General features: G+C 34.8%; 2 protein-coding genes across 5 annotated transcripts; both read right to left on the reverse strand.

The window, feature by feature from the left end:
• Positions 1-4,206, reverse strand: LOC126708170 (beta-fructofuranosidase, insoluble isoenzyme CWINV1-like). Of its 3 annotated transcripts, XM_050407984.1 has the most exons (6): positions 3,929-4,204; positions 2,486-3,336; positions 1,934-2,092; positions 1,593-1,831; positions 1,418-1,508; positions 1-1,033 (listed from the first exon to the last, which is right to left on the reverse strand). In XM_050407984.1, the coding sequence occupies exons 1-6, from the start codon at positions 4,092-4,094 to the stop codon at positions 821-823; spliced, it is 1,719 nt and encodes a 572-aa protein (XP_050263941.1). In that variant the 5' UTR covers positions 4,095-4,204; the 3' UTR covers positions 1-820. The 3 variants fall into 3 exon arrangements, with proteins under 3 accessions (XP_050263941.1, XP_050263936.1, XP_050263944.1); XM_050407979.1 differs by having other exon boundaries at positions 1,593-2,092; positions 3,929-4,206; XM_050407987.1 differs by lacking the exon at positions 3,929-4,204 and adding an exon at positions 3,794-3,897 and having other exon boundaries at positions 1,593-2,092.
• Positions 4,207-6,639: 2,433 nt separating this feature from the next.
• LOC126708195 (beta-fructofuranosidase, insoluble isoenzyme CWINV3-like) lies at positions 6,640-10,209 on the reverse strand. Of its 2 annotated transcripts, XM_050408007.1 has the most exons (7): positions 10,072-10,209; positions 9,938-9,980; positions 8,220-9,073; positions 7,816-7,974; positions 7,468-7,706; positions 7,282-7,372; positions 6,640-7,150 (listed from the first exon to the last, which is right to left on the reverse strand). In XM_050408007.1, exons 3-7 carry the CDS (start codon positions 9,066-9,068, stop codon positions 6,941-6,943), a joined length of 1,548 nt encoding a protein of 515 aa, XP_050263964.1. In that variant the 5' UTR covers positions 9,069-9,073; positions 9,938-9,980; positions 10,072-10,209; the 3' UTR covers positions 6,640-6,940. The 2 variants fall into 2 exon arrangements, with proteins under 2 accessions (XP_050263964.1, XP_050263961.1); XM_050408004.1 differs by having other exon boundaries at positions 9,938-10,082.
• Between the last annotated feature and the right edge of the window lie 4,796 nt (positions 10,210-15,005).

Consider the following 15,005-nt stretch of genomic DNA (forward strand, 5'->3'; position numbering starts at 1 on the left):
TGTGACGAAACTATAAATATATGATGGAATATATTATTGAATTACACTAAACATGTTATAGAGAGGACCCATACATAGAGTCCATTTAACCTAGCAGTACAAGTACAATACAAAAAAGAGATGCATTATAAGGGAAATACAATGGCCCAAGAATGGGCTTGGGTCTTCAAACAAAAAAAATTCATAGCTTGAAAGTTTTTCCAATCAATTACTTTTTTATTGAAGTCTCGTACTCAATGGCTGTTCGTGCATTTGACTATTTTCCTGAAGTAGTCCATCCATCTACATATACTAGGTAATTACAGGGAGGAATAACCATGCTGATAGAGTTTCGAACTTAAGACCCCACAAATTTCTTAAGGCTTTGGAAATGAGGCCAATACGGACCCTCATGTTTCCAATCAATAACTTTGTAAGCTAATGAATTTCTCTTCTTAAGTATAAAAGAGATTTGTTGTTTGTTCTACCTGCCATTGGTGTAAAAGTAGAACTTCTCTTCTTATCTAGAAAATTGATTTAGTTGTTCAACCTGTCATGGTGTAGAACTTGTCTCTTATCTAGAAAAGAGATTTGGATATTCGACTTGTCATTGGTGTAGAACTTGTATTAACTAGAGGTGCAACACTCTGATGCCAATGGGTTCGGAAAAGGCCAAAAACAAATAAGGAACTGAACCATGTGGGGTAGCTTGACAGGCTAATGATAGCATAGGGGAGAGAGAGAGAGAGAGAGAGAGAGAGAGAGAGGACTCAGTATTGAGCTGTTTATTATGTTCCAGTTGTTTTACTTTTAATACCCTCAATCTTCAAGATGTTTGGTTCTAATTGATTTGTGGCTTTCGTCTCTTTTTGATAGGAAAAATTTGAGCTCTCTTCATGCTCCAAGCACTAAGCTTTGAAACTCTAACACTAAGAGTTCCATTGTTGAATACATATAGGTAGGCTTCTTTATCAATAGCCAATTTTGGATATACTCTAGCAGTGATGCAAGTCCTCCCTTCCCCATCAAAACTCTCAACAACTGAATGGTCTATCTGCAAAAATATAAAATGCAGATACATTATATCAGCAAATGAACTTAACCACACGTGCACGTACACACACAGTTTCCAAGAAATTGCAAAATCTTGGTTTTGCATGTCTATAAAGAATAAACTTCATGTAACATGAAAGAAAAGTGGAAACAACTTTCACCTGATGCAAAACAATAGTAGTTATGAGGTGCTCTAGATCAGACAATCAGAGTTATCAGCCATATATATGTCATCAATCACATTACTCATCAGAACCAGCTTGTAAATACAAATAGAATTAAAATGAAGACTATTCTGAATAAGTTTCTTCTTGTTAATCTTGTTTTAGTGTGATATTATTGAATTTATTACAGCGAGTGAAGAATAAATGACAAAGCTACATACCAAGCTTCTTAATGATATTTTCCTATCACTAGGATCCATGCTAACAAATGCTCCATAGGTTGTTTTGTCAAGCCCGTCCCTCAAAGAAGACCTGTTGAAGTCGTCAGTTTCATATCCAGCTAAGAGTAAAAATCAACTGAGAAAGATTTGAAAAGTGGTTGAATCAGAAGCCAACCTGCTTTGGTCACTACACATGAGCACAGCATAATTGTCATTTCTTTTAAATATGCGAAAGAAGACTGCAGTTTGTTCTGATAAGTCATTTGATGCCAAAACCAGCAAACCAAATGGCCCAAGTGTGCCTTTAACAGATGCTTCCTTTTGACTACAGAGCAGTTGAGGATCAACCCAACTTGGGTCTATAGACTCAGCTTCATTCAGATTGGGCAGATCAAATGAAACTTCTACATCGGCCTTAATGGGAGAAAAAAAAGAAAAAGAAAAAAACCAGAATTTGTATACAAATGAACTGGAATCATAATATGCAGAGTCACTGATTAGGATAAAATTAGTTACCTGTGAAGCTGTAATCCCTGAAACTTCAAAAATTGAACCACCCTTGAGCTCCTTACTATCAAAACTCACTTTATTGGTGCGTAGTTTCTCTATTTCCTTGATTGGCCACTGCACTAATTGTTGACCAGTTCTACTAAGCACAATGCTTCTAGGAATTGACTGGAAAACAAAGAGTATGGTTATAGTCACGTAATTCAGCACTTTTGCCTATATGGTTGAAAGCTTGACATGGTTTCAGTAAATCCCATAGCCAATAGAGAACATGTAGCCTATTTTCATAAGCAAAAAATAAGTTCTCTACTCTGGAAACAAGAACGTTGATTAACCACTTCTGAAGTTCTAACTATGAAAACCACCAATTGGTTGAAATACTTTCGAAAATTGCAGTCATGTGTCAAGCATGAAGTCATAAATTTGCTCTAGGTTGCTAGGAAAACCAACCAAGTTCTGTCATCTCGTTAAATATGTCTATTTGAAGCTACTCCATACCCCCATACATAATACATTGTCAAGTAATGAAAATTAACCCAAAAAAATTGAAATTTAGTTTACCTGAATCCCAGACCATCCTTTCCTTATGTCATCTGATTCATTATCAGATTCAGTCACCCAGCCCCACAGTATACGCCTCTTCTTAGCACTGTCATAAAACGTTTTGGAAGCATAGAATTTTCCGTAGTCATATCTCAAGTCAAATCCAGTATCCATAAAATCAGTGTCAACGAAAAAACTATCTGTTTTGAGAGTGTAATTTCCCAATATGTAGTGGTCACAATCTTTAAAACTTGCCTTCAGCACATGCTTGGTAAATATATCTTGAGCAGAGGTTTCAACTCCATTTTTGCTGTTGATACGGACAGGGTAAAAATCTGGACACTCCCACATGCCAGTTTTTGTTGATGAGTGGAGTGGTTTGTTACTCCTAGTCCAATTAACAAAATCTTTGCTTCGATATAGAATTGCCATTCCACGACCTTTGATCTTGCTGCCAACGATTACCCGCCATACTTTGTCTGGCCCTTGCCAAGCAGTTGTTGGGTCTCTAAAATTGTCTGGATCAATGTCATCAATTGGAGTCAGTAGAGGATTATGAGGAGATTTCACCCATTCTATTAAGAGAGGGTCAGAAGCATTCTTGGGCACTGCTATGTTTTGAACTTGGCGTTTTTTGAGGTCAGCTCCAGTGTACAAAATGGCAGGTTTTTCCCCAGAAAGGAATGTAGTTGAACCAGACCAGCAACCATTAATTTCAAAAGGCTCTGATGGATTAATGGCAGGTTCAAGATGAACCCAATTAACAAGATCATATGATATTGAATGACCCCATGAGATGTTACCCCACACAGCAGCATATGGATTGTATTGGTAAAATAGATGGTAGACACCCCTATAACACATTGGTCCTGCAGTAAGATGGATTGCCATGTATCATACAATGTGCAAGTTGTTCTGTACAATGTTGAAGCTTCAAACTTGACTGGAAATTCACCATGTTTGTTACTAAAAGTTCTACTTTGGTATGCTTCAAAACACCACAAACCAAAAACCCAAAAAGAAAAAAAGTCTGTTCCCTAAAACTTCATAGGTATGTATCAATACAAAGTATATTTCCCTTTTAAGTCATATCAAATAATCCATTTTATGGCCATCAGTAATTGTTCAATTAAAGAATTAACTTGTTGCAAAGTTTTAATTGGTTATGTCTCATGTCTTTTTAATGAGAAAGTTCATGAATATTTGATAGTACATCAAATTTTTATGGGAACTGAAACTTCAATCTACTAAGCCTTGGAACCGAGGAACTAGAAATGAAAAAGGATAACTGAATCAACATAACATAAAGAAAATGTGAAAACATACCATTAGGATCTGTATTTCAACAACAGCCATGTGCCAATTACAACATGCCAAATTACATGAACAAAGAACAAAGTCAATACAGGTATAAAATTGAAAGAACAAGAGAGAAATGAAAAGAAGGTTGTGAAGATTAACCATTCATCCAGTTTTTAGGAGGTTGAAAGTGGTAGGCAGTCCTGTAAGGCTGCTCTCTTGGAAGTGATTGAAGATTTCTGTAAGGTTGATGGGAGGCTTCAACTTCAACTCCATCACCAACCAGCAAAAAGCATAAACCAACAGCCCAAAGTACATATATCTCCATCAGTTGCAGAGCTCAGTGATGGCTACACCCTTCCCATAATGATGCCACAGAATTAAGTTTAGAAAGCAGAAATTGAACCAGCTTCATTTTGTTTTTATATTCAACTTGCATTTTATTACTGAATATAGAGTGAGTATCTCACTATCTTGTATCAACTTGCATTTACTCTGGTATTCTAATTGCAACAGTGTTTTTTTTAATATATTCTTGAGTTGTAAATATTTATAAAACTATGGACCATGTGAGCATGCCACCAGGTGGTCCAGGCGCCTCTATGTAGCTCACAAGTTATTACACTAACGTGCTTTGATTCTAATAATAAAAAATCCATTGAGATAGCAAAAAAATTCTGAGAAGTGAAAAGCACGATAGTGTAGCACAAGCAAATCAACAAAACTGAAAACACCAAGTCAGAAAGAAATGAGCAACTATCATGGCTAGGTTCGAGTACTATACCCAAAAAAAAAAAGCGTTACGAAACTCACGTTGACTTTTGTCTTAACAAGTTAATGATCGCCATAATAAGTACTTTTAAATTGCGTTTATATAAGCGGTTGGAAAATGATGTTTTGAGTTTAAAATGAGCTTTTATAAAAAAAGCTATGAGGAGTTGTGGTTACAAAACAGAGTTTTGAGTTTTAAAAATGCTCTTTTAAGCTCCCAAAATGCCTAACCAAACGGATTTGAGTGGAACAAAGAGCGCAAAGAGATTTGAGTGCAAGAGATAGTAACAGACTTTAACAATGGCTTCCTTATCAGTTGGTCTAAATCTCTCTCTTCTACAATCACCATCACTACCCTCTTTGAAATATCTTTCAACTCAGCACTGGTAAGCAGTAAGCACCCAACACAAAACCTTTTATTTCTGTTCTATTACATTCTGTTTAATTAAATAATTGAATAAAAAAAAAAAAAAACCCCCCATTTGTTGGTTTTTGTTCTATTACATTCTGTTATCTTAACTCATTGTCATTATCAATATTATCTCTTGATGCATTTCAAGCGCTTCAAAGTTCAAACCAACACTCATTCAAAGTATTGTACCTCACAAATTCATGTGGGTTATCCCCAGAATCTGCTCTATCAGCTTCTAAATATGTTAATTTCAAAACCCCGGATAGAGCAGACTCTGTCATTAGTTTTTTCAAGAACAATGGCCTATCACAATCCCAAATCTCAAAAATCATAAGCACACCTTCGGTGCTCTTTAGCAGATCCTGAGATATCCTTTTTGCCCAAGTTGGAGTTTTTATACTCTGAAGGCGTTACAAGACCTGACATTGCTGGAGTATTATCTGGAAATCCATGCATATTGAAGCAAAGCTTAAAAAACCATGTACTCCCTTCATTTGAATAGCTTAAAAATTTGGTTGATAGTGATGTCAATATTATTAGAGCTATTATTGTTGAACGGTTTTGGCCAATTCTCAATTGTGATGTTGACAGTTATATGGCACCAAATGTCAATCTTTTGCAAGAAAGCGGAGTGTCTGAATTACATATAGTTATGTTATTTAAAGCTCAGCCTAGAGCTATAGCAAGAAATCTGGTTAAATTTAAAGAGATGGTGGAAGAAGTAAAGGACATGGGTTCAACCCTTTGAAGATTAGTTTTGTTCAAGCTGTTACTGCAATGAAGGCAATGAGCAAATCCACATGGGAGAGGAAGTCAATGCTTATAAGAGGTGGGGTTTGTTTGAGGAAGAGATTCTTGTTGCTTTCAGGAAGAACCCCTATTGTATTGTTGCATCTGAGGATGAGATTATGCGGGTGATGAATTTTCTTGTCAACAAGTTGGATTTGAAGTCTTTGCTTATTGTGAAACGCCCTTCACTTATTAATATGAGCTTGGAGAAGTGACTTATTCCAAGGGCTTCGATGATTCAAGTTTTGCAATCAAAAGGTTTGGTTAGGGAGAATTTTTACTTGCCTACAGTGTTCGAGTATGTGGAGAAGTTATTCCTGCAGAGGTTTGTGTTGATAAGAAGGAAGCTTCTGAGCTGTTGCAATTTTACAAGGAAAAAAATGGATTACCAGAATAATCAGTGAATATATGATAAATATGTGGCAAAGAATGAGATGAAGCAGTTGTAGAGTGCTCATATTATGTGTCACATTTACTTGTTGAGTTACTTGATCCAAATTACATTCTTTTGTAATGATCTAACTCTAAACCAAGTTCAAGGTTGCATCTAGTCCAAATCACCAACTATTGCCAAGTGATTGGAGCTTGTAAGTAATAAAAGAAGGGCTTATTGATCCAGTCATCCACCCATCCCAATGAAATGTGAAAGTCATATCCTCTTACGTCAAACAGTTGAAAGCTTCGTATGAATCCTTTGAATCAGCCATGTCTATTCATGTTTTACTCATGTCAAAAGGAAAGATTATTTCAAGTTCTAAGTAAAATTCCAGGATTGACTTTATAGTTTGTCATGGGTCAGAAAATTATAACCCAAGTACATTTCCCTTGGAATTCTTGGAATGGAGAGCACTGCCTGATAGGAAAAAAGGAAAGGCTTAGAAGCATGAAGAATACACACACATCTCAGAAATGAGTCTCACTTGCAGTTTGCATCTATTTCATAAAATTTATTGGCAATGCCTTTCTTTGTGTAAATGATGTGTATTACTAAACAGAAAGCTGTATACGTTACTCTCGTTGGGCACAGCAACACCAGAGACAACAAGAAGGATAAATGAACATAGACTCAAAGGTGGGATATCAAGAAACCATAAAGCATGAGGTGAAAAAACCTATGTCAGCTAGCAGGTCTACACCTCAATTGCCTTCTAAATACAAGTAAAAAACACACCTAAGGCCTCAATGATGTTACATCCTTCAAGTTACGTTGCCCGATACCTTAAACTTTCTTTGCCATTGATTTTGGCTCTTTTCATGCTCCAAGCATCCAATCTTGAAATTACCACACTTGAACTCCCATTGTTGAATAAATACAGGTGCATCCCTTCATCTGAAGCCAACATGGGGTAAACTCTAGTGGTGATACAAGTTCTCCCTTCCCCTCCATAACTCTCAACAATTGAGTGATCTATCTGCAAAAGTTGAACCAATATATATATATATATATATATATATTTTTTTTTTGTTGGTAAAGAACCAATAATGTTTAATCATAAACAAAGCAATTGAAAAAAAGATTCAATAGAAAATACTATAAACACACCAAGCTCCTTAACGAAATCTTTTCAAGGCGAGGATCGATGTCAACAAAAGCTCCAAATGTGGTTTTATCGACCTCTTTTCTTAAAGAAGACCTGTAAGCATTTTAAACGTTTAACATTGAGCTTAAATTGCATAAACATTAAGCCTTATTCCACTGCAAAGGGGGGAAAACATGTCAGAGATCAACCTGCTCTGATCACTACACATCAGTACTATATATCTGCTGGGACCTCTGAATACTCGAAAAAATATTGCAGTCTGCTCTGTCAAGTCCTTTGATGCGAGAGTCAACAAACCAAATGGTCCTAATCTGCCATTACCAGATGCATTCTCTTTACCACAGAAAAGTTGGGGATCAACCCCAGTAGGATCCATGAATTCAGCCTCTTCTAGTTCAGGCACCTCAAAAAATACTTCCACATCGGCCTTAATTATAAATATAAGAGTGTAGTCACAATAATGCAAGAAAAATACTTGAAAGAAAATGACTTTAAAACATGACGACAGTGTGAGAAAATAGAACTTAGTTAATCACCTGTGCAGCTGTGATACCTGAAAGTTCAAAAACTGCTCCACTTAAAAGTTTCTTTCCATGAATACTAACTTGACTGTCACGTAGAGTTTCAATTTCTTCAACTGGCCACTGTAACAATTGCTTTCCGCTTTTATCAAGCCAGACTCGCCTAGGAATTGACTGCAGACCAGAGTTCCAACACCATGAATGTTCATCAATCAATGCATGACTCGAGTAGATAGTAGGATTAAAAAAACTTTATGACATACTGCACTAATATATTAACAGAAGATTATTACATCCATAAGCCAATTTAAACCTTTTTTTATAGTTTAAACAAGACTACACTTGGAAATATTTTTATTAATTCAGAGTGCTCAAGGTATATGCAAAGCAAAGATGCCTTCAATTCAGCTTAAGTTTACCTGAAGTCCAGACCAACCTTTCTCAATATCATCTTCGGTGCTATCAGACTCATTCACCCAACCCCACAATATCCTCCTGTTCTTGACATTGTCAAAGAATGTCTTCGAAGCATAAAATTTTCCATAATCATACCTTAAGTCCAAACTAGTACCCGTAAAGTCACTTTCAGAAATAAATCTTTCCATCTGAGAGTCATAGTTACCCAACGTGTAGTAGTCATGGGAATTGAAACTTGCCTTCATCACATGCTTTACACTTGGATTCTGAACTGAAGTGTCAACACCATTTGTGCTGTTAATAGACACAGGGTAAAAGTCTGGGCATTCCCACATTCCAGTTTCTTCAGATATATAAAGTGGATGTTGATACTTAGTCCAGCTCACAAAATCCTCGCTTCGATATAGAATGGCTATTCCATGGTTATTAAGTTCACTTCCAATGATTACCCTCCATTTTCCATCCAGGCCCTTCCAAGCAGTTGTTGGGTCTCTGAACTCATTTACCTTGATACCATTAGGTGGAGTCATGATAGGATTTTTAGAGAATTTTACCCATTCTCTGAGGAATGGGTCAGATAAATTTTTTGGTGTGGCCAAGTTCTGGACCTGATAATTATTAGCATCAACACCAGTGTATAAGATAACAGGTCTATTGCCTGGAAGGATTGTAACAGAGCCTGACCAGCAGCTGTTGATGTCAAATGGCTCAGTCGGTTCAATGGCATGATTAAGATGAATCCAATTAATTAGATCATATGATATAGAATGTGCCCATATCATCCTATTACCAAACACTGCACCATAGGGATTGTATTGGTAAAACAGATGGTAAACTCCCCCATAATACATTGGCCCTGCAATAAAGAAATCATAAACATTACCAAAAACATTAACGTGTGTGTTTGAACTAGCTTTTAGCTGACAGTTGGTAAAAGTATCATTGTACGTAGAAAAAATTGACCTTTAGAAAACCATATATAATATAAGCAAGTTACTTGTCTTTTAGTGCGTTTGGATACAGTTTAATTTGCTGAAAATTGAAAATAATAAAAAAATAATTTTTTTTACTATTTAGCACTGTTTATGGTCAATGAACCCATTACGCGTTGGACTTAAAAAAAAAAAAAAGCCCAAAACTTGCAAAATTGCTGCACTACCCAAACGGACCTTTATACGAGCTTTTAGATTACAAATTGTAACATGCTAGAGTTGGTGGTATAATTGTTTTTATTTTATTTTATTGAACGGTTGGTGGTATAATTGTTGGAATTCATCAATGAAATCATTTAAATGAAACTACTCTAGTCTATAAGCTTTTCATCAATGAAAAACTCTTTACGACTACATCTTTAGTTTTTGTGTACTTACAATGAACCCTACATAAGGTTTATAGACTAGAGATTTTTTTTTTTTTTAAACGAGAATATAATAAAGAACCATCCTAGACTAACCCAGAAATTAGTTTGCCTCATCTACATGCACATGGGCCTACATCAGGTGTGGCCCATAATATCTCTAATAGTTTACATAAGAATCAAGTCAAGCATTTCAGATCTATCAAAAAAAAAAAAAAAAAAAAAGAGAGAGAGAGAGAGAGAGAAAAGTCCAGCATTTCAGAAGAAACAGAATAAGAAGTACTTATTTCGCTTAATGCACAAACGTCCATAACCAGAAGCAAAAAGAGAATAAAAATACTTGGGATGAATTCAAAAACTTACCATTAGGATCTGTATAAAATCAAAGGCACCCATTTACACACCCCTCCAATAGAACATGTAAAATAACAGAAACAAACAAATTAAGAAAAAGTTAGTCTGAAAAGAAATGAACTAAAGCTTGTAAATATTCATACCATTGAGCCAGTTTTGAGGAGGCTGGAAGTGAAAAGCGGTTCTGTAAGGCTGATTCTCAGACACTATAACCCGAAGAGAATGTATATTTTGATTATATGCTTCAACTTCAATCAAACTGCTTAGGAAAACACAGCATATCCCGACAACCAAAGATGCAGATATCTCCATGTTGCCTCAAAGAGAAGTCTTAACAAACCAAATTGCCTTATAGTGTATGATCTTTGAGTGATATAATATTCATTATGCTTTTGGCGCTTTGTGGGACAGGTATCATACTATCAATAATACCATACATGAAAAAGGAACAATGTCGGACCCACCCAAGGAAACTTCCTGAGTCCTAAACTAGTATATAAGCATTTGAACCGGAAATCAGATCTTATTTACAGTTCAAGGATTCCCTTAAAGCTTGTCAAACGATTCCATTTCATCGTTGTGATTATTTACTGGTATAAATCTAAAAGTGAATATGCATGAGTCATCTCATTTAAAATTAATTTTAAATATAGAGAAGTGTTACGTTCATAACATCTTCACACCAAATTATAGGCTGTAAGTTGTTATTGGTTCTAATTTGAATCTATAACTTAAATTACTTTTTTGCCTATTCCAAACAACCAATAACAACATGTTATTTCAGATTTGTTATGAAAGTGTTGTGTAACAACTTATTACTTATGTTTATAATATTTTCACAACAAATAATAGGTGGTAATATGTAATCATGTAAACTATTAGATAATGACTTGGTCCTATTCACCAAACAAAAACAAAAAATAAAAAAGATAATGACTTGGTCAAATTTTGTTGGAAAATTGTCTCAAATTCCTATAATAACTTAGTGGATCCTTGAAAACATTAAACTTAGTAGTGATAGTTTTGATTTTTTCTCTTTCTTTTGTTAGCATACATTTACGACGTAATCATGTTTCTCTAATCTTAGCTAGTATTGCAAAAGAGAAAGAAAATGTCATTATTTAGTTAAAAGAATGCAATTCTTTCCTCTTTCCTATTGTACAACATGATTCTGTATAAATAATAAAGTTTACTATTGTTTCTGCTCCAAAAAAAAAAAACTACTATTTGGGTTTTCTTGGTAAAACAAAGAAAAAATTAACTTGGTTATTTTTTTAGTTTAAGTGATTTGTATTCTTTATTCACCAAGAAATTGGAATTGGAGTCTTATACATAAACATTGCTGCAAATGATTTGTTTACTTTACCATGTTTGCAGATAGAATCGTATGTCTTGAAAAAAATTCAAAAAATGGGAGCCATCCATTTATAAAATACCGCTATATTAGGTCATATTGATACATTTGTAAAGTAACACCATCCACTAAGTGGTGTCATTGTTTATGTGAGGTTGCACCATATTATAGTGTGATCACCCATCACAACCATACACTAACAATAATTGAATGCTAGCCGATGAAAAAAAAAAGGTACTTTCACTTGGACTTGTGTAGTGCAAGGCAAAAACAATGAGTTTTTGGTTTTCTTTTAAGTTTTTGTAAAGTGCACAAATCAAGTGGAATATGTGATGTTTGAATTAATTTAGCGGGCGCGGGGGGGGGGGGGGGGGGGGGAGAGAGAGAGAGAGTAGCTAAACCAAGAGAAAAGGAAAATTTGAGGATTTTATTTTTATCTAAGAAAGAGTTTTTATAGTGTAGCAACCACATGAGGCTTGTAATATCCAGAATAAGTGAAGATTTCATGTATATTTGTTGTGAAAACATAAAGTTGAGAAGATATTGTAGCTGGTTTTATTATATTGATTTGTCCCTTCAATTGAAATGGTTTTCACACTAAACATTAGTGTTTTTGTGTGTGGTTGTTTATTTATTTTTATTGATTTAAAATATTATAGCATGAAAATTTTAGTCAATAATATTTTTTTGGAATTGATTAAAAATTTAAAATCATCTAATTGAAATAATATTTAAAAAGGCTTGTAGCGGTGCTTTTAAAACCGCCGCTATAGGCTACATTTAAAAAAGACCTATCCCGGTGCTTTTAAACCGCTGCTATAGCCTATATTTAAAGAAAAAAAAAATACCCTATAGCATTGGTTTAAAAAGCGCTAGGATAAGGTTTCGAAAATAACCTATATTGGTGCTTTTAAAAGCATTGGTGTAGGTTAGGCGGACCTATTGCCACATTCGTTGCGCAACACTACAAAGCACCAGGATAGGCCTTTTTGGTCAAGTTTTTTGGGGATAGCCCTAGTTTTTTGTAGTGTATTAAATTAGGTAAGACTAGTCTAGTTTGTGATCCAAAAAAGTATTGGGATAGCCTCAGTTTTTTGTAGTGTCTTTGAATGTTCAATATGTGTATAAAACACTATGAACATTTAGACCCCCAATTTCCAAATTATCAATTCAAGTTTATTATCAAACAATTAATATGCGGAATATGAACATAAGCATATAACAAAATTGATAAACAATCTAAATCAAATAAAATCACATCCACAGCAGAAATTAAGTGACAAAGATGAAGGGAAGAGAGATGCAAACACAAAGACAACACAGTGATGTGTTATCGAAAAGGAAATCGAAACCCTCGGCGTAAAACCTCTTTGCCGCCCTCCAAGCGGTAAATAATCCACTAAAGAATATAGTTGGGATACATGAACAGCAGAAGACCCTCCAAGCCTAATCTACCTAGTGTACCTAAGCCCTCCAAGCTCCTACTCCAACAAGGTTACGTCGAACTTATTTCTTCTTTAGCTTACCAGATTCCGCTATAACCCATACAATCAACCAATATGAATTGGTTCCTTTCGAACTGCTTCCCAAAGCACCAAAAAGCTTTCTCACAGATATGGGTAAGGTAAGAAAAGGATTTGGTTAAAGAACCTCTCAAGGATGTAACAATGGAGAGAGTGAGAGTTAAGGAATTTGAAGAGTCACTATGTGAAGATTGTGGATGAGTCAATCTTGTTTTTCTCTAAGATTTCTCTCTCAAAATTCTCTCTGAAAGCTCTCTATATTTTGTGAGTATAAGGGGTATTTATACTGTAGTGAGAAATGAATGCGAAGAGTTAATTTTTCCATAACAAAGTGGACTGGCGACTTGGCCTCGCGACTTGACTAAGCCGCGAGTCCAAACCGCGAGTTAACTGAATGGCCAGTCTGGACTTTTTGTCCTATAGTGCTACAGCTGGCATGACGATTCAGCTTCTCTGCATGCTTCACTCGTGTGCATCTTCTGGCGGCTTGCAAGCCACAAGCCACTCGCGAGATCCAGCCGCAAGTCCCTGCTTCACTGCACAGTCTTGAGTATTTCTTCACACTCTCTCATACACTACCCTTACATGATTCTTACCTAAACACAGAATTACTAATTGCTAAAATACAAACAAATTTGGTACGAAATAAAGCCAACAAGATGGTTGATTAAATTCAATCTTACAGTCTTAAATCAGGTAAGACTAGTCTAGTTTGTGATCCAATAAAGTAACTTGATCAAATGGAATCTCTTGCACTTGATATATAAGTTGGAGCCAACAAACAAGCTGTTAATCACTTAATCCCTCTTCCGATGTCATTAATTTGAGAGCAGCCCACTGATGCTGCAAATAAGTCAAAAACGAAAGTACAGAACAATATTATTTGCAAACTATACAAAACTTTTTTTTTTGATGGGGCAAACTATACAAACTACAAGACAATAAACGAGTAATAATAATTATTACTCTGTGGGTTCCATCCAGCTGGTGAAAGTACGTACTATATAAAGATGCATGTTCGATTTGCCAATAAAAGCAGCACAAAACAAGATACTAAAAACTTCACATGGTGTGGATACCATAAAAGACATGAAATCAGTTCGTTGTTTGTTTGTAAGAGCTCTTGTGGCTTATTAATCAAAGACCTGAAATCTCTCGTGTTGCATGAATTAATGGATTATTATGGTAGAATTTCAATGAAATGGTTTTAGCTTTCATTGTTGCTTTGGCTGATATGATTTCATGCCTTTCCTTTTCACTTATTATTATGATATTAATTTTCAAGTAAAATCGTGGTTTCAAACGCTGCACAATAATACCGGAATAAATTTCATTTAATCAATTTTTGTAAAGGAAAAAAAAAAAAAAAAAAGATCTGAGAGAGAGAAAAAATTGGAATAATTCACAAACTTATTATTAGGATGCGCACGATCAAGAGCACCAATTGGCCCGTGTCCAAATAAGGAATGTCAAATCAACAATGCCAAGCAATTAATGTCCAGAAAGAAAGAGCAAAGAAATATATATATTTTTTCCCTCATAAGAGTAAGTGGGTGATATTATTGATCTAAATCCTAGCAAAAGGGTAGATACCACCGGAAAAAAATGTTCGTGTCAAATTTTTTTTTTTAATAAACAATATCATGCATCTAATAAGACACATACATATAGAAAAAGGGGATGAGATAAGAAAATACATTCACACGCTAACACCAAAATTACATGTGTCAATTGGTGTCGCGGTGCGTTTGTGTCATTAGTCTCAAAGCTAGTAGCAAATGAAAATATAATATAATTATTTTATAAGAATATAATGTAAAATTTGTAGGCTAAATATAGTACATATGATATTTAAAAATATTTTCTATATTTAAAAATTTTATGTAATGGAACATATATATACACATATATGAATCGTAATTTAATAAAAAAATTAAATTACATAATTATAATATTACTTTATAATATAAATGGAGAAAATACTATTAGAATGACTTTTTTTGAACATACCATAATCAGTTGACTAATTTTAACATATTCAAGTATATTTTTTTAAAGTGGGTTTCAGGTAGCTTAACTGGTAAAGTCTCTGATGGTTGTATAAGAGATCTGAGGTTCAATCCCCGCCTACACCAAAACTTGATTGGTGTATTGATCTGATGATAAAGAGCTATCGTTAGGAACGAACCTCATAGGTTGA

Source organism: Quercus robur, chromosome 2, assembly GCF_932294415.1.
Source record: "Quercus robur chromosome 2, dhQueRobu3.1, whole genome shotgun sequence".
NCBI lineage: Eukaryota > Viridiplantae > Streptophyta > Magnoliopsida > Fagales > Fagaceae > Quercus > Quercus robur.